Below are 19,799 nucleotides of genomic sequence, written 5' to 3'. Positions count from 1 at the left end.
TTCTCTTTTAGATCACCGGCACGGTTTCTCATTTCTGAGGTTTCAAAGGTCTAGTTTGACAAAAAGCAAAAGTGAAGTTTCACATGAATGTTTATCATTATTATGCTGTTATGTGTCTACATACTTGGAATCTCCACCTTGGTTTTTAAAAAAACTAAAAATAGTATATTGCTGATTATCAGCTACAAAAAATTAATGATGCATTCCATACTGAGAAACAAAAACAGCACACAATTTGGAATAAGAGGACTCAGGTGTGACTGCTGGCTCCATCACTTGTTACAAGCAAGCAAGCTAGCAAGCCACTTTCACTCTCAACCTTGGTCTTCTTACGGGGCTAAAGTAGATAATATCACCTACTTCAATGTCAAAATGTAAAAGAACCAAGCAGATAGTGCAATCACCACTTTCTGAGCACAGCATATGCTTGTTGAACATGAGAATCTTTCATAATATAGTTCTTTATTATACATTTTAAATATTTTTCTTTATTGATTTTAGAGAGAAAGGGGAAGGGAGAGGGTGAGAGAGAAACGTAGATGAAAGAAATATGGATTGGCTGCCTCCTGCATGGCCCCTACTGGAGATGGGGCCCACAACCTGGGCATGTGCCCGGACCAGGAATCAAACTGGTGACCTCTTGGTGCATGGGTTGACACTCAACCACTATTCCACACTGGCTAGGCTATACATTTTAATATCTAACATAAATTAAATCACATCTCTTAAAACTTGCTCATCTGAAGTTAGCACTAAGAAGCAGTAAAATGGAGTCCCACACTACTAATTTTATAGTAACTGAGTAAAATTTTTATATCTAAACTATTTCAAAACAGGACTATTTCTGAGTCTGTTTAAACAAACAAAAAACTAAAAGTAAAGCAAAAGAGTTTTCTCAAGTGATAGTTTTCAGTTTATCTACTGCCCATATTCAGACAAGAAAGTAGCTTACTTTTATAATCTATCAAAAGAGCTGAAAACTACTCATTGAGAACAAAATGGTCAGAGTTCTGTACTGAGAGTTAGGTAACAGGATTCTAGTTTCACCTTTGCAACTAATAATTGTTTGACCTTGGACAAGTCTCTAGACTTCAGTTTCATTATCTATGAAATGACTACTAGAAACCATAGATAAGATCCAAGTACCATTAAATCTGGGCCTTACTTTAGAGGCACTCCAGAGTAGTGGTTAGCAGACTTGGCAGGGACTGCAACGCTGGAACCCTGGCTCTGCCACTTACAAGCTGTGCACGGTACACACAAAGCACTGAAGTGCATCTTACTACTGTCATCGACTTACTGTTTAAAATATGTCACTGAAACACAAAATCATTTTAAAACACAAAAGCTTAGAAAATTCAATCTTTCCAAATAAAGTCACTATCTATCATTTTACCAGCAGACAAAATGAGTTCATGTGCTAACCTAAACCAAATTTAACCAAAAGATTATATCATAAAATACTGTATTTGAGACACCACTCAAAACTTATTATAAGGCTAATTATTCCCACCAAAATATCACGCTGAATGTAAAACCAGAACTTCTGCTACTTCTAAGGTGTTTTTTTTTTTAAAACCTAATACTGCTAATGACAACAGAAGTTTATGACATACCATATCTTCAAGAATGAAATAAACTCCAGAAATGAAAAATCTGTGGAATTTAGAAATACAAAGTGAACTACAAACTACTAGAAATAAGTTCATGAATTAAAATCAACCAGTAAGTATTTAATAAACACATCATATGCTAGATTCTGTGCACAGATTATTAAATACAAATAAACACCAAAGTAGGAAGTTCCTCCGAGTTAACCCAGCTGGAAAGGCAAGTAAATCCTTTATTATCATATTTTCACACTCTACAGATGTTTTTATTTACCTTTTTGGCCCAAGTAGGACTCCTTCCCATTGCCCATTATAATTGTTTCCTATCCTAAGTTTAGTCCCAAAGATGCCCAAACTAGTCCCTGACAGCTGACACTGGAATCCTCATAGGACTTCAAGTGACTAGCTTTTGAGCTATTTCCTTAAATCCACAAGCTTCGGGATTTATCTTCCATGATGCCTACCCCAGCATATACCCCTACATATAATAACTGTGTTCACTGTGTCAAGTATTTAGTTACATCTATTTAGTTCCTAAAGTATTGCTGGTAAAGGCGAACTCTGATTCTTCAAAACTCTGCTTTTTGCGGTGGACATTAGGCACTGGCAAGGGAAATTGATTGGCTGGGCATAGTTGCCCTATTTCCATTTCAGGTCCAAGCCAAACACTGTTCCCCAGAGAGAGTACCAAGGGAGCCTCAAGCAAGCAAGAGGGTGGATGCTAAACAGAACTTTCTTATCCCCACGATTTAAGCGAGAGGTGACTGGGTGTGGGAGTGGGGGTTACCCAAGTGTCGCCGGAGAAAAGAGAAGGTGGACTTCACGCAGCAAAGGTGGGGGTGAGACACAGCCCGGTCTGGCCGAGGGACAGCCCAGGATGCTGACCGAGCGTGGAGGTGGAGGGCCGTGGAGGCCGGAGGCTGGAGCGGGGAGCCCTCAGGCAGCCCGTGGGGAGACGGGGACCGGCGGCAACGCGGAGACCCACGATGCCACAGAGCAGCGTGGAAGGGACACCACGAAGGAAGCGGCCAGTTAGGAGGTAGCGACAGCAGGAGGGAGGCCAGTGCCGGGCGACGGGCGAGCGGCAGCTGCGAAAGAAGAGCCCCGGCAGCAGGAGCGGTGGGACTCTGTTGAGTCAGCACAGCTCCTATCCAGGGGGCACTTGTGGGATCCCCGCGGCTCCGAGGGCCCCGCGGCCCGCTGCCGAGGGCCGGGCCCGCCGGCTCGAGAAATGATGTTCTCAGACGGGCTGGCACCGGCCCCTTCCCCATTTCACAGGTAAACACTGGCCGCCGTCGCCGCTTACCTCTGTTAACATTATTACACCCCGGGGAAGTGAGCTCCTCCCTAGCCTCGCCGCATGGCAGCAGCCGTAGCAGCAGCGAAAACTGCCTGAGCCGCCGCCAACGGCGGCAACAGCTCCTTCAGTCCTTTCCCGGGCGGCGGCTTTACTCGGCTTCGCTGGCTTCCCCCCGGCCCGGCTGCTCCAGACGGACGCGCCGCCATCTTGGAAAAGCGACGTCCGCGTCTCCCCGCGACGTGCGCTCCCATTGGCGGGCGCTGGAGCCGCCGGCGTCTCGTGACAGTCGCCATAGCGCCGGCGCGCGGGGAAGCGGAGACGGGTGTCCGGCGGCCCACTCGGCGCCGGCGGCGGGGCCTGTGGAGCTGGGCGCCCCGGCCGATCAGGGACTGCGGAGAGTGGAGAGAGGCCCCAGCGCCAGCCCAGCCGGGGAGCCGGCGCGCACGCCTGCGGGAATCGCTCGTCCTCCACCGCACGCCGGGGTCGGCCGGCCCTGCGGTGGAGCGAGCCCGGCGGAGGCCGAGCCTTCGACGAATGGCGCTGCGGCGCTCCCGCGTCTCGGGGACAAAGCGGCAAATGCCCTGCGGAAAAGTTTCCCCCTCGCATTGCCCTGGGCGGCGACCGAAGAGCACACGGGAGGTTCGTCTCCCTTCACGGTCTGCGGCTTAAATGTGATCCGAAACGACTCCGGCTCTGGCGCTCGCTCCTCAACTTGGACAGAAACTTTCCTTTGTCCTTACCAATCCTCGGCGAGTTCTCTGCCGGGGGCACGGCAGGTTGTGGAAGTGATACGGGCGGATCAGCTTCCCGATCCCGGCAGCAGGACTGTCGCTGATGAGCCGATTGGCCAGCACCTCAGCAAGAAGGGCTTAGAGCCCTCTAAAGAAGTAAAGCCACTTTTGTTTTTTAACCGCCATCTCTACAGCTTTCCTGACTTCTTGACCTGCTGTTGTCTGAGTTTCAGGGTGAGCCAATTTCAGCAGGTGTCACTGCAAACAGCCCCGACTTCAGTGGGACTGAACCCTGGGACACAGAGTGCCTAGAAGCCCCCCCGAGGGCTTCTGAACCTGCCACTGGTTACAATGTGTAGTTGACCTGCACCTGCTGCCAAAGTGCGTTACCCTATTGTAGAAACCATTTCCCAAGGAAATTGCGAAGTAAATTTTCAGAGTTGACAAAGAGCCCTTCCATCCCTTAATTACAAGGTGTACATGCATGTTGGAAAACTAAGGCCATTGGTTCCTTCCCCTTTACCAGCGTCTCCCCACCTCAATCCCCCTTCCTGAATAATAGTACTATTGGGGGAATGAAATTTACTTAATACATTCCTCTCATCTCAAAGCATTAAGGGAAGGTATTACAAACCTCATGTTATCTCTATGCTACTGTAGCCCATTTTGCTACTGTACCAAGGAAGCAAAATGGTTCATTTCCACAGTCAGGCAGAAATTAAAGAAAAATCCTGATTTGACTTTATTCTACCAATTGAAGCCAAGTAAGTTTTGTTGTTTTAATCTACATCTGATACATAATTTCCATATTTCTAGGCCAGCAAAATTCTGACCTCTGCAACACAATAAAATGTGTTACTGGTATTGACAGATTAAGCCATGAATAAGAAACAAGGTTGGAAAATACTATCTGGACCAAGATATTAAGGGAAACCAAGAGATACTAGAGACAGCAGGAACCTAGAAAAAGATACTCTTCCAACCTGTAAATAAGAAAACAGAGAAGGAGGCTCATTAATATTTAAGAGCCTAGGGAGTGAATTAAAACTAATCTAGGTGTCTGACCTGAGTAATTTTCTTCATATATTTTTCCAATTCCACAAGCAAGGCATTTTCACTTATTTTAAAGGTGGAATAGACACAATTTGAGATTTATACCAACCTGTAGTATGACATGGATATGCTTTTAACATTTGGAAGTGTGTCTATAGACCTTAGAACAAGCCAAAATCATCAGCTCCCAGCTGTTTCAGAGTCTTTTCTGTAACCTAAAAAACATTGTAGCTAGCCTACCAAGTCCCTACAGTAACCTCTCTGACCTCATTTCTACTAGGCACTTTGTTCCAGCACCATGCTCCTGTAACAACAGGGCATCCTCTTGCCCTGGGGCCTTTGCACTAACTATTCTCTTTATCTGGAAAGATCTTTCCACTAGATACCTGCATGGCTATCTCCCTCACTTCTGTCCCATCTTTGCTCAAGTATCACACTTTTCAAGGACGCCCGGTCTGACCACCTCATTTAAAATGTTGCTTCTTCCCCAGCATCCTCCCTTCCATACTTCAGTTTTCTTAATAGCACTTATACCTTCTAACATAAATACTTACTATTTTTCTTACTGTAAGCTTTACTTTCACTAGAATGTTAGTTCAATGATGTCAGGATTTTTGTTTTGTTCAGTGATATTTCCTCAGCACCTATTCTAGAATTCAAGAATAGTGCAATGGCACATAGTAGACAATAAACATTTCTTAAATGAATAGGTGAATCGCTTCCTGAAAGACCCCAAAAGGAAAAGGCCTAATTAAAATTGATAAAAAACAAAACCCTTGATGTTGAAAGATTTTTTTTTTAATTGGCCACTGTTTGTTCTTGTCTTGCAGTTATGAGGGAATTACCTTTATTGTCACTAAGAATGCTGGAGAGAAGTTTATGTCATTTGTTAGCTACACCTTTCCCTTCACCTTATACACTGCATATATTCTCAATAGTGGTCATAGGAGGGGAGTTACTAAAGATTCTGTGTTAAAATCAAACCTTATCTTTTGAGCAAGCATCGAAGTTAATTTGCTAACAAGGGAAGCAACAAAGTGAATAAGGTATGTCATTTAAGAGAGTTACAGAAATTTAGGAGTTATATCATTGGAAAAGAATGCTTACAGAAGCAGCTAGCTTTAAAAATAAAAGTAAGCACCTAATTTGGTACAGATTGCAGTTTTATTCCATGTGCTCTTAAAAACATCGTATCCGTTGTTATAGAGGAAACCTGGGACAGGCTGATCTGAGATGCTGGGTTCTTTGGCTATCAATCAGAAATGTAAAACAAAACAAAACTATCCATCTTAAGAAACACATGATAAGGATACATCTGTGTCTATCATTGCAAAAGGTTTGATTCTCCAACAGCAGTGTCCAGTCTGTCTGATTAATACAGGAAAGGATGACAAACAGAGGTCAGAGGCAAAAATCAAGTGTCTGAAGCTTTCAAACAGGACACTGCCAGTGATTTCTAAACCTCCAAGCAACAATTCACAATGTCCAGTTTGCTTATTTTGTTTGTTTGAAAACAAAAGAATTCTACATATTCAGGTTGTCACAAAGTTGCTATAATTCCTTTTGAAAAACTGGAAAAGTATAGAATCAACTTACCAAGCAAATTGCATCTATTAAACAATTTAATCTTTTTATTTCTTTTTTGTTTGTTTTTGTTGTTTTTTTAATCCTCACCTGAGGACATTTTTCCATATTTTATTCTGATAGAGTGGGAGGGAGAGAGAGGAAGAGAGAGAAACATCGACGTGAAAGGGACACATCGAGTGGTTGCCACCCACACGACCCAACCAGGGCCGGGAACAAACTGCAACCTAAGTACGTGCCCTTAGCGGGAACTGAACCCGGGTCTCTCTGGACCGCAGGCCAACGCTCTAACTGCTGAGCCAGGCTAATCTTTTGATTTCTTAAGCCATTTTATTCTAGTTTCTTCATAATGCAGTGTCATTTACCACCTCTACTGAACATTAAATAGTACTATGCATTAATAACAAGGTCTAGTATCAAAACCAGTGAATCAAAATTGAAGTAGTGCATTGCCAACAAAGGAGACACTTTTTAAGAACAGACAACACCAGGATATGTATCTCAATTCTTTGTTATAGCTTTAGTAGGGCAACAGTAAGCAGAAATCTCAGGGCATTTATGTGTGATCTAATATCGCTTCAAATAGCCCAGCATGCACTTTTTTCTTGCATGGTATTTTTGAAGAAATACTGAGACAATTTAAGCCTAAAAGACACAGACAGATAATATGAAGCTTTGCTAACAGCAGATTCAGCTATAACAATAATGTTCACAAATCTGTTCAATAATAACTCTACAATAGCCCAGCTGGTGTGGCTCAGTGGTTGAGCATCAACCCATGCACCAAGAGGTCACTGGTTCGATTCCTAATCAGGGTACATGCCCAGGTTGTGGGCCCAGTCCCCAGTGGGGGGCATGCAGGAAACAGCCAATTGATGTTCTCTCTCATCAGTGTTTCTATCTATCTCTCCCTCTCTCTCCCTACCACTCTCTCTCTAAAATCAATAAAGAAAAAAATAGCTCCACAACAATACCAAGACCTAAAGTGAAAGGGCTGTGATATATAAATAAATAAATAAATAAATAAATAAATAAATAAATGTGTGTGTGTGTGTGTGTGTGTGTGTCTTGTATATTTCAAAACTATTACTAAATCATTGGCAACCCCAGTCAATAGTTTATAACATAAACATTTTTACATCACAAAATTTAGACCTAGAGCACTTTTTAAACATTTAATTCTCAATTATGAATATTATTTTTCATTACTACCTATTATGGGCCAGGTGCTGTGGGAGGCATTTTACGTATATTTAACAACTGAAAAAGACCATTACAGTAGATCTTATTACCCTCAGAGGCCATGAGAGGTTTAGCTATTTGCTCCAGGTTACTTACCAAGGGTACATACTATCAACATGATTTATTACTCTTGATGTTGACTTTCACCACCTGGCTGAGGTAATGTTTGCCAGGTTTCTCAACTGCAAACTTCCTCCCTTTTCCATACTATACTCTTTGGAAGGAAGTCACGATGTGAGGCCCACATTTAATGATCAGGGATTTATGCTCCTCTTCTTCGAGAGTGGAGTAATCTACATGAATTATTTGGAATTATTTTGCATAGGAAATTTTTCTCTTTTCCATTTTATTTATTTATTTTTTATCCTCACCCAAGGATATTTTTTGCATTTATCTTCAGATAGAGCAAGAGGGAGAGAGGGGGGAAGAGAGACAGAGAAACATTGATGTGAGAGACACATCAACTGGTTACCACCCACACAACCTCAACCGAGGCAGGGGACACATTGCAAACAAGGCACATGCCCTTGGCAGGAACTGAACTCAGGACTCTCTGGTCCACAGGTCGATGCTCTAACCGCTGAGCCAAACCGGCCAGGGCTCTTTTCCATTTTATTGATTCAATAATTTGTTTATATGAGTATAGACTCTTAGATATTTATTTTATACCTTGGGTTAAATCCAATTCTATTTTATTTTGTTACTCAAATTGTCCCAGCTTTGGCCATTGGGAGCTCTTTCAGTTGTCCTATATATTTTAAATAGCTGTCAATGTGAGGTGGTTTTTAGTTTGTTTTTGTTTTTGAGCACTTCCTTACTTTCTGGTACTGCATCATACCCTGATCCTAGAGTCAGCCATTTTTCTAGGGAACTTTGGTTCTTTTATTGGAGAAAGATATTAGAAATCAAGATGTAGGCACTAGATACGTTCTTTACTACTTGGAGGGTCCTTTTCAGCCCTTGCAGTTGAAAACAAGGAAATATATAGGTGTACACTAATCCATATATACACACAGTCTGTGAATATTTCTGTATGAAACTATCTGTATCTGTATTAAGTCTAACGTGGGTTCTACCGATGTATCTAACTCTAACTCATTACCAGATGGATTATTCTAGGATGGATCATCTCCCCTTTGCTAATCTGTAAGATCCCTCTCCATCCGTGAGAAACCTGGTTCCTACCACTTGTGACCCATTTACTTAATTGTTCAATTTCAGTATGTATGTATAGCAATAACAAAATTGTTAACCAACACCACTTTGAGAAATTACTTTATTAACTAGAGAACAATGTCCAGACACAGTTCCTTTTGTTTTTGTCTTACAAATTTCAATCACTTCCCAAACTTGCTTAGTTTAGCACTTTTTTTCCTCCACCCCCTTCAGTGAGGCTGTTTCATAAATTTGTAATACTGTTAGATTATCTTGTTGCAGTCCACTTTCTTTCTTGAGATTCCCCAACCTCCTAAATGGATTTTTAAAATTGTGTCACTCTTTGTGCTGATTTTGGAAAAATTTATATCATACAGAATAGTTTCACAGCCCTAAAACATAAAAGGGAAATGTGTAATAAAATTATTTTTACATTTTTGTCTATAGACCCAAACAACTGATGATTTTATAGAAGAAACTTCACTTGTATATAGATAAAGTTATTGATAAGGATATATATACACACGTACATAATATTAGATATATAATTCTCTGTAATACCCAATACTAATTTTTTACCATGTGCCAGGCTCAGTTCTAAGTGCTTCACAACAGTCCTGTAAAACAGGAACTGTTATTATTCCCATTTTACAAATGAGAAAATCGAGACTCAGAAAGTTAATTTTTTTGCCCAAATTAACTAGTAGTAGTAGAATCAATGTTGGATGAAAAAAATGTGAAATATATACATACTAATATATGTTTATATATGCTATATAGTTACATAATTCAGGATTATTTATGTATCTATAATGTGTCTTCAAGTATACTGAATCAGCTAACTTTAAACTAAAATTTTTCAATGATTTTGTCCCCGGTTTCTTATGTGAATCATAAGAATTGTGATGAGCCTTTGCCCTTTTGTTTTTGCCTTCAGCCAAAGGAGGAAATGAGAAAAGGAGTCCGTGTTCAAAGACAAAACCTAATACATCCCCATATATAAGGCTTACCTCAGCTAGTTCTATCTTTCAGAGTAAGGGTAAAATCAAAGACTGTTGTTATATTGCTTCCTACTTTACTAAGCTTAATGACTAAGGCAAAAAATAAGATTATTCTAAGAATCACTATTGTTTTGAAATGGTAATACATTACATTAATTGGCACAAAGTTACTTTGACCTGCCTTCATCCTTGCATATATGGTAGTCTTTCTGTTTCCAATAAAAAATTTTAAATTTAAAACTATTTGTAATAGGTATACACACAATTAACTGGAAGAACTGTTAGACATATGCCGAATACTATTGGCTGTGGAATGAAAAGAATAAAAGCCTGAAAAGATTTGCACTGTGGTTCTGTCTTTGCAATTAAGTAGGAAATAAACTTTAGAATGAAATTCATCATTTGTTAAGCTTCAGTGTCTTTTGGCTCAGCAGTCAGAGCGTTGCTCTGTGGACCAGAGAGTCCCGGGTTTGGTGCCCACTAAGGGCATGTACCTCGGTTGCAGTTTGTCTCCACCCCAGCTTGGATCATGTAGGTGGCAACCAGTCGATGTGTCTCTCTCACATCGATGTTTCTCTCTCTCTAATCCCCCTCTCTCCCTCCCGCTCTATCTGAAAATAAATGCAAAAATGTCCTCAGGTGAAGATTTTAAAAAAAAAGAGTTGTTATTTGAAGCACTTATTGGGCAATGTTTTGTGGCTCAAGATCAAATGATCTTTAAGGTTTCTTTCTATATTAAAACTATGGTACTTATTATAGCAAGTAAATTGCAGTTGATTTTCCTATCATTTTCCTTCAACCAGTATATTCATCATCACCTTTTTATAAAACCTTGCCACCAAGCAGAGATTCACACAGCTATGAACTGTTTTTGTGTATGGTAATGAACTTGAATTACCACATTTCCACTTAAAATGAGACACCTCCTACCTAATCATGGTCATGAGTGTAAATACCCATGAACAGAGAAATCAGCAGATATGTCAAGAAAAGGCCTCGTGTATAAAAACCCAAATAAATAATCAAATAGAAGGCATGTAAAATCAGGCTATTTATTCTTGAAAGCTATAGGACATTCACCTAATTTGAATGGATAAAATTTATCTTGTTCACTAAATCAGCAAAATGCTGAGGGCTTCACATTTTATTTTTAAAAATAGATGTCCTTTTTGGGTTTTCCTGTTGCTGGGGAAGTGTTCTTTCTGTTGCTAACAGAGAGCTAAATGTTCTTCCTTGAATGGGACGTGTTTTGTTTTTATAGATAGGTGTGGTAGAAGGATGAATGAAAGAATCCATTGTTTTAAAGTGTGTTTCTATAAGTCAGATGTCTGCCTTCTGGGTAAAAGCATATAATTGACTGTTTACCAGAGAATCCTTTAATAGAATCATGAAATTTGCTCATTTGTTTATACATTATTTTATTCACTAGACCTTAAATGGGCTGACTATTCAAATTTTAAAGATCCCAGCATTATAGAATTCATGTTGAAACATCTATTACCACTCAACCTCTAGTGGTTAGAAGGTACAAGGAGAATATTTATCATCTTTACATTTTTGTCTGATATAATTTAGCCTCAAAAAGGGGAGGGGAGAAATAGATGAGATCTGGCTTTCCCTTCAAATCTTATGATCGATACAAACCATCTTGCTCTTCATCTTTGTATATTATTGTTTGCACTGTCCAGGCCAGGAAAGTGCACAGTCAAACAATGTGCACAAAATATTACTTTGGTGCATTCTATACTTAAAACTACATGGGGGGGTGGGGCATTCTGGCTATCCTAAACTTAAAATAAGAATTACAGAATTATTTGTAATGTAATTTTGTTTACCTGAAATTAAGTTCTATATTCTCAGCATCTTAATTGTGTCAAAGTGCTCTGTGAAAGTCTGTTGAGTTCTTAAACAAAGCTTTTATTTTGTTTGAAGCTGTGTCTCTGGGCAATTCATCAAATTTATATTATATGGTTATGCCAGAAATGTTTGGTACACTGAAACTCTGTGCTGTGAAAATATAATTGAGTTTCTGTCTTCCAAATCTCATATTGTATTTAGGAGCAAGCTATTATTCTATGAGCCATTGGCTTTTGAAAAAGAGGGAATATTTCAGAATATTTCTCTGAATCATTTTGTGGCATGATGATGCTATGTTTTCCTTATGTTTCATTTTCCTAGTCCTTCCATTTTCCTCCTGGGCATTGAGGTAGATTACAAATCCTGCCTATCGAGTAGTGTAACTGAGTAGTGTAACTAGCTCGAATTCATGGAATGTAGCAATTCTCCTCTCTCTCCACCTTCCAAGGTGACTGTGGATGCTACTGGTTGAGATAATAGAGACCCAAGATGGAAAGAACCGCACAGGAGTACCTGTCCACTAGATAAAGAAAAGACTTTTGGAATTTGCATGAGTGATAATTTCTTTTATTATTGTGGGTTGTTATTATGGCAATTAGCAATACATACCCTTAAACAAAACACTCTCTACTTACTGAGAGCAGAAAGTGTCTAACCTGAGAAATCCTCATCTTCTCTGGCCACCGTGATACTGATATTACTTAAGTAATTCCTCAATATAGTTACACAGTTTTTTAAAAGAGACCCACTTTAATAAGTCATGGCCTGGGTGTTACAGATTAGACACACGTGCACACATACACACACAACACCTAAAGATTTCTGGGGGTGGAGGACAGGCTGAAGACCTCATTCTATCCAGTCACCTCAGAGAAGAAAACTAAGGAAGTTAATGGAATAGGAAGAAGAGTGAATACAAGACAGGCATAAACCAGTAATCAAAAGCAAGTTGCTCTGAAAATCCTAAGAGCCTTCCTAGAATTTAATAGCCATTACCAAAGCATGTGGCCAAATTGGAAACTAAGGAGGGACTACAGTCAGGTATTTGGCTCAGGAATTGTGTCAAAGAATGACTTTCTGGTCACCTAGACTGTGGGGCAGGTTTTGTCCTGGGGATGTCTTATAGGTGTTCCTCTCTTTTGATGGAGAGAGTCTCTCACACTGAACAGTTCACTAGGGAACAAGGGAACTAAGGTTTATTAAACTCCACCTCTGTGTATCTGGTTACCTTTAATCCTTGTGGTAACTATTGTTAGTCCCATTTTTAAAATGAGGATATCAATACTCAGAAGATTATTTAACTTTCCTGAGAGTTCTTTGCTAATAAATAGCAAATCAATTTGGACTTAGATTTTGCTGACTTGAAACTCACTGTTTTTTCTACTGTTCCTCCCACAAGCTCAGCCTCAGATCTAGGAATTAATCTACTCTTCGAATAGCCAATAAAAGCATTTCCTGCCTTTTTTTTTTTTTTTTAATGATATTGATTTTTTTTTTATCCTCACCCAGGACACTTTTTCATTTTTTGTTCAGATAGAGTGGGAGGGAGAGGGAGAGAGAGAAACATCGACGTGAATGGGACACATCGAGTGGCTGCCTCCTGCACGACCATCCAGGGCTGGGGACAAACTGCAACCGAGGTACGTGCCCTTAGTGGGAACTGAACCCTGGTCTCTCTGGACCGTAGGCCAACATTCTAACCGCTGAGCCAAACCAGCCAGGGTCATTTCCTGCTTTGTACAGTCCAGATCTCATGAGGGTCTCTTGAAATAAATTATCATGGTGACCTATTTTTTCCAGTTTACCCACTTGCCCCCTTCTGAGTATCACATAAGAAAAGACAAGACTATGAGTCAAATGAGTTTCATCTAATTTCCTCTGTTAAATTGTCAAAATCTAACCATTGTTCTACACTAATGTAAATACACTTTACCAGTCCTGATTGTAAAATGCTAATCTCATGTTTATTTAATTTTTCTTATTGACCTGCATTATACATTCAGCCACTTGAGGCCTCTTTATCATTGACATCAATATGACCTTATATGTCTGCCTCATGCCTGTTAGCCCCTGCCTAAGGCAATGACTGTAATTGTAGCCTAAGCATCTCTGGTCCTGTCTTTCATTCCGCTTCCCTTTCCAAGTGAGCTACCAGCTGTATCAGTTCTGTTCTTCACTTTTCTCCCTCTGAGGACTATGCTTTTCTCTTTTTTGTACACCAGTTGCATCTCCCACTCCTTATCTGCTTCTGACATTGATAAATCTCACATTAATCAAATCTTCCTCTTCCTAATTTGGGCTAATCCCTAGTCCCTAAAGTATCCATGGTGACCATGGTTCTAGGCTGCTTTTAAGCCCCATTAGAGCAGAAAGGGATGGCCCTGTGATCTGTAACCACCAAAAAGAACAAACCACACGGTACCAATGGTACACTTCAACAGCAGGCCTATTTTGCTGCAGGACATGGACATTTACGAGAAGTTAAGTCCAGAGCTAATTGCAAAAGCTTCCATTTTTGACATCGCAGACAACTAATGCAAATTTATTTTTATTATTTCATTATTTTCAGTCATTTCTGATTATTTTTCTCCTAAGCTCCAGACTATCTTTTCCTTGTTTATTAGACTCATTCATTATTCCTTTTCTTTTGAACCAATTCCTTAGAAACACATTTGGTGTACCGTATCTCACATAATTACATGTTTTTCTTTGCTCATTTTAAGAAATAAAGACACTGCAATCTAAAACATATACTGAGAAAACTGATAGATTCTCACAACTGTGCAATGTTTAAAAGTAACAACTCTGAACTCAACATAGCATCAAAGACAAAATAATTACTAAATTACACAATTACTGTGCAGTTTCCAACTTAATTTATTCAGCAATTACTCTCATTTATCCATTTCTTTTATTGCTTAAAGCATGTAGGAATTTAAGTCACCAGAAAGTAACAAGCAGACACTTCTGCATTCAATGCCAAATACATAAAGTGAAAATATCAAAAGCGTTTTTCACTGTTATTTCCTTTATTCCTGTCACTTAGCCAAATCATATTCCATATTCACTGAAAAACAACAGTATATCTGAGATAAACAGCATATTCCTAGTGTTCATTGTCCCACTTTGTCTAGTATGGTTTTTTAGATTATTAAAGCATGAAAGAGATTCTGATAGAGTTTATAATGGGGAGAAATGGAAGTCAGATTTTAATCACACACATGAATGAAGGAGCAGAAACGGCTTTCAGAGATTCTGCATTTGCTTCTTTTTCTAACTAAAATATAAAGCTTATGGAAATTACACTTTTTGTAAATGTGATAAAATAATCTCTCAATCTCTTGCACTAATAAAAAAGAGAATGGATTTGAAAAATCCAAAATGGTGAATAATTTAAAACTTGTCAAACTATAAAGTAAAGCCATTCAAATTTGAGTGTATCTAATACTGAATATCTACCTCCCTATATTTTTTGAGCAGGTTGTTTTAGATAAATCATAGTGATGCCATGGCAGAATCTTGATTTCACATGTCAGCTCTCTATTTTACAATCATTTCAAGTTATTATTTCTTAAATACCTTTTCTGCATAGGAGTCTTGCAAACCATCCCCAGTGGGTTGCTGGAGCTGGTTCAGACTGCCTCATGAGCTAAGGCAAGCATGAAAATCCCTGGAATTTTACTAGCCAATGTTTAGATATAGTCATTATTAAAAATTAATGTATATAAACTTACAATTAAATAAATTATATATAAAACAAAGGAATTAAATAATCAAAACTCTCACTTTCTCATACTGCTTTTTACTATTATCTATGTTTTTGAGATTATGTTTATAGTACAAGTACCATAGAATAGTGTGCTAGTTCACATTTCTTCCAATCTCTTTGTTCAGTGATAAGGTGTTGGTAGCTTAAACCAGCTGTGGTATCAGTATTTACACCATAGAAATTGACAATTATTATAAATCGAGGCTTGAATTACTGTCTTACTGATTTTCTAGAGTTAAGTTATGATCAGGAATATATTAATAATTCATGTTAAACTGAAAAGGGGTTATGACTGTTACATTGTGAATAACACAAAAACAATTATCCATCGAGTATTATAAAACTAACATCCAATTCAGCGAAGAAGTTGTTCACACCATTAACATCTTAATTGTTAATGAAAAAGAAAATATCCACCAACATTCATGTTCATTAAACAATTGCTATTAAGTGCAACCATAGGTTAGGTAGGATTGTGCAGGAGGCAGCCACTCGGTGTGTCCCTTTCCTCTCTCTCCCTCTCTCTCCCTCCCACTCTATCTGAACAAAAAATGGAAAAATTTTCCCAGGTGAGGATAAAAAAAAGAGTTCATCAAAGCTCAAAAGCATTAGAAGAGAATCAGTTAGCTGTATGCAAATAACACAAATATTTAACATCGTATCACTTTAATAAATTGTGTGCCACTTATTCTTTATATTAGTAAAATATGTAATAAATTTATATGCATCTATTAACAGTTGCATACACTATTTTTCCAGAGAGCCAGTTTACCACCTCTGCACTGTCTACCATGGATATTGGTTGTCAGCTGATTACCCTCCCTCCATCTCACATTTGATTGGTTAAGACTGAAAGAGTTCTCCAGATGAAGGTTGAAAAGGTAATTCCTTGGCCCTTGTCTCTATTGTCTTAGATTCCTGGCGCAGAGACTCATGGATATTGCTTATAGTGTTTAATGATCTATTCTCTTTTTTCTAGTTACAGACTCTGTTTCCCTGCCACAGAGGTGGCCATGGGATTTGGACTTGATTAATTTCAGCAGTTGGCAAGTGACCTAAGCAGAGGCTTTGGTACCTGGATACACAGGAATACTGCTTTTTCATGGGTTTGCTAAGCAGGATCTTCTGGCAGGTATGTTCTCTATCACATGAAGAAGGCACCTCTGCAGCAGGAGAAAATGAAATTAATATGCCAAGAGAAGTATAGATCATCAGAAACGAGCAGCAGATAAGAGTATGTTAAGTTCCAAGTCCAGTTCTTCCCATACACATTGCTTCCTATAGCCATTTCTTCATTCCTGTGAGTTATTTCATCATCTTTCCAGCACATAGACCACTATATTTATCTTTGCCTTAAGATCATACAAGCTGTTTTTCCCATATGTGCATATTAGAGTCCTGACTAATACAAACCCCTATGCAGTTAATGGACAGGCTTCAGGAAGTCTGCAAATTACCTGAAAGTGTATGCAAGATTTTCTGTGTTTGTGTTTAAGTGCAATCACACCCCGCCCCGTAACAAGGTTCATAGGTTCCCTCAGAGTCACAAAAAGGCCTCTAAACTCATAAAAGCTGACAAGTTAATGTGAATCAAAATAAACTAAACAGACAGCTTTCTGTGTCAGAATCTGCAGAGGTTGTTTACAGTCACTCAAGTAGGAATTTCAGTCTGTTTTTGCCTGATGTTTTTAACCTAGATTTTAAGGTTTCTTAAGAGTTTTGAATCCCAAAGGCACTGCATTTTCATTTAATCCCCTTCTTGTTGTTACTTTCTTCACATCCTAGCCTATTTGTATATGTGTGATATTATTAGCATTTTTCTCAAGAGAGGCTAAAATGGGAAGCATATGTTATTCACTTGACTTATGAAACTTCAAGGAAGATGAACATCTAATAAGAAGCAGATATCTATACCCTATCAACTCTTTAGAAAATGGCTTTTATCTATCTTTAGAAATAACTTTCAAGGAAATAATACCAAGCATTAAATTCAAATTTGATAAATATATCTCTGCTGTTTTAAGATTAAAAGTCAAAATGACTCCAGGTCAAAAGGACAATGCATTAAGTTATGGGGCCGGAAGAATCTCTACTGGGAGAAATTAAAACTGGACTCAATATGAATGAGAAAACCACAAAATATAGGAAACCCATCTTATTCTCTTGTGATGCTAGCTATCGTGTGAAAAATAATTGTATTTGATAAAAAGCAAAATAAAGTGCTTCTAATACTATGCATTCAATACCTTTTACTTCAGAAAAAGCTAAAGCAATTTCAGAGGATGATTTTTGTCTAAAAAAGTAATTTATTGCTTGGATAAGCATGAAACAGAAGATGGTGTGGGTTCTGCTCACCTAACTGAAGCAGTATTTTGTTAGCCCTTGTGAGAGTTTTGGTTGATTGTACCTATTGCACCAAAAATAAATTATTTAAATTTCATTTAAAATACAATGGACACATTAAAGTAATACAGTCAAGATTTCTTTGAAAATAAATGTTTAAAAATTAAAATGTGGTATATTTAAGTTTCTAAAACAACACTTTGCAATCAGAGTCAATAAACAACATTATGAATATACTGTAAAGGCTGAAGTGAATGAACAATTTAGGCTCATACTGAATACAATTAGACTAAGATATCAGGTCAATTGATAAGTCTAATAATAGGAATTTAGGAGCTAACGAGGTCAAATTTACAACAGTTAAACTACTCCTAATTGAAATTCAGCGTTGCTTTGCCAAATCATAGAAACCATCAAGCTACCAGTTGAGAATGATGCACAAAAAGAAATTATATTCTTAGCCCCAAGGCTGCAAGAGGTTACGCCTATTTAATGGGTAGTTAGGCTAGTGTCACCTTTAAAGCTAGCTCACATCCTTGGAATCCATATTTTTGTCTATATGTTGTCTCCACAAATACTTCTTATGCTATTGGCTATAATATTAATCCAAACATGTGTACAAATAGATTGATAGATAAGCATGACACAGAATGCTATGAAGACTCTGATCACCAAACAGAAATATTTTGCCATTTTTTAATATATAATCTTACTGTCTGGATTAGGAAATTGGCCCCTGGATGTTCAGGACCACAGAACTCAGATTTTCATGATGATAATTCATTATAATAGAAGTGCAAATTAACATGGCTCTAGGTGTTCAGTGCCAAGAAGAAAACATTAGATGCAAAGAAACCTGGTTTGGGACAAGAACTATGTGACTTGTGATTCTTTATCATGTACTTATTCATATCATTCATTTCTCCCATAAGATGTCTTACCCTGACATCAAAAGTAGCAACTTATTCCAAACTAAACAAAATATTGTAATATATTTTGGTCCCTTTTTAAGTAGTTATTCCATATGACATGAAGATAGAGCGGAAAAAGTCAAAATGAATAACCCATAGATCTATGTGGCAACTCCTCACCCAAGACTTTATAGACGCTAAGGAGCATATAAAACACCACACACTCACCCACACATAGCACTAATAAGGAGTTAGGATATTTTCACCTTTCTGCTGTCAGGGAGAAAATTATGAGCAGACGATATGCATGGTTCATTGATATGCTTAACACTTACCCTATGAAGTGTAGAGAAACTATCAAAAAAAGAAATTATGAACAGAGTTCCAAACATTTAGGAAGTTAATGTTACATTTCAGAAGAATAATGATCAAATACCATTTTCTATTTCATATTAGTCAGTTAGATAGCTGCATAAGTTTCCCCCTCATATAAAACACTGAAGACAAATGGCAAAAACTCATCAATGATGCCACTAATATTGTCATATCCAGAAGTAGGGCAAACAATGTTGCATCTTCCATAGCTGGCAGCATTTCTGCTAGATGCCTGTTGGATGGTCCTTTACTGGGTTTCTTCTTCCACCTATTTCTTATTTGCAAGCTTGTTCCTACAAGTTAACAGCCTAGCTAAATTAATAACCTTTGTTTCTGGAAAGAGCCTCTGCTCTGGGTCTTTTGTTCTCATTACATTTTAATCAACAGAGATCAGTAAGCTAGGAAAAAAATCTTAAATCCTCTTTTCTAGTCTTTCCTGAAATACAGCATCTAGAATTAGTCCTAAACAGCCACCTTTGTGTTTTCTATTCTCATACTGTATCCTGACTTCTCTATCTTTTTTGATTCAGGAGTAACCCCCAAACTGAAGGTACCCCAGACCAAAGAGACAGAGAGAGCACCTGCAAGGAGGTGAAAGACACCCAAGTGCTACCCCAGTTCAAGCTGAAGTACATATGAGGCCCAACGTTTACCCCAATGTGTTAATTTTTTAAATTCTACAGCCCATTTTAGATTTAAAATTTCATCTCTTCTTTTTCCAAAAGTTCCACTCCTACCCCCGACTACAAGCATTTAGACCATCTTTTTTTAAATCCTCACCCAAGGACATTTTTGCATTTATTTTCAGACAGAGAGGGAGGGAAAGAAGTAGGAAGAGAGAGAGAGAAACATCGACGTGAAAGGGACA

General features: G+C 38.6%; 1 protein-coding gene across 5 annotated transcripts in view; it reads right to left on the bottom strand.

Annotated features, from left to right (window-relative positions):
- SNX13 (sorting nexin 13) overlaps positions 1–3,122 on the bottom strand; it is a 121,362-nt gene extending 118,240 nt beyond the window's left edge. For 4 of the 5 annotated variants that reach the window (XM_036246212.1, XM_036246214.1, XM_036246216.1 and 1 more), the window contains exon 1: positions 2,917–3,122. In XM_036246212.1, the coding sequence (XP_036102105.1) occupies positions 2,917–2,928 (12 nt within the window). In that variant the 5' untranslated portion in view covers positions 2,929–3,122. Of the gene's footprint in view, positions 1–1,616; positions 1,641–2,916 lie in introns of those variants that run through there. The other variant, XM_036246213.1, reaches the window with a different exon arrangement.
- Positions 3,123–19,799: the final 16,677 nt, after the last annotated feature.

The sequence above is a fragment of the Molossus molossus genome, unplaced genomic scaffold (assembly GCF_014108415.1).
Source record: "Molossus molossus isolate mMolMol1 unplaced genomic scaffold, mMolMol1.p scaffold_m16_p_7, whole genome shotgun sequence".
Lineage (NCBI taxonomy): Eukaryota > Metazoa > Chordata > Mammalia > Chiroptera > Molossidae > Molossus > Molossus molossus.
The sequence above is the reverse complement of the archived record's forward strand: the minus strand, read 5'-3'. Positions and strand labels throughout refer to the sequence as shown.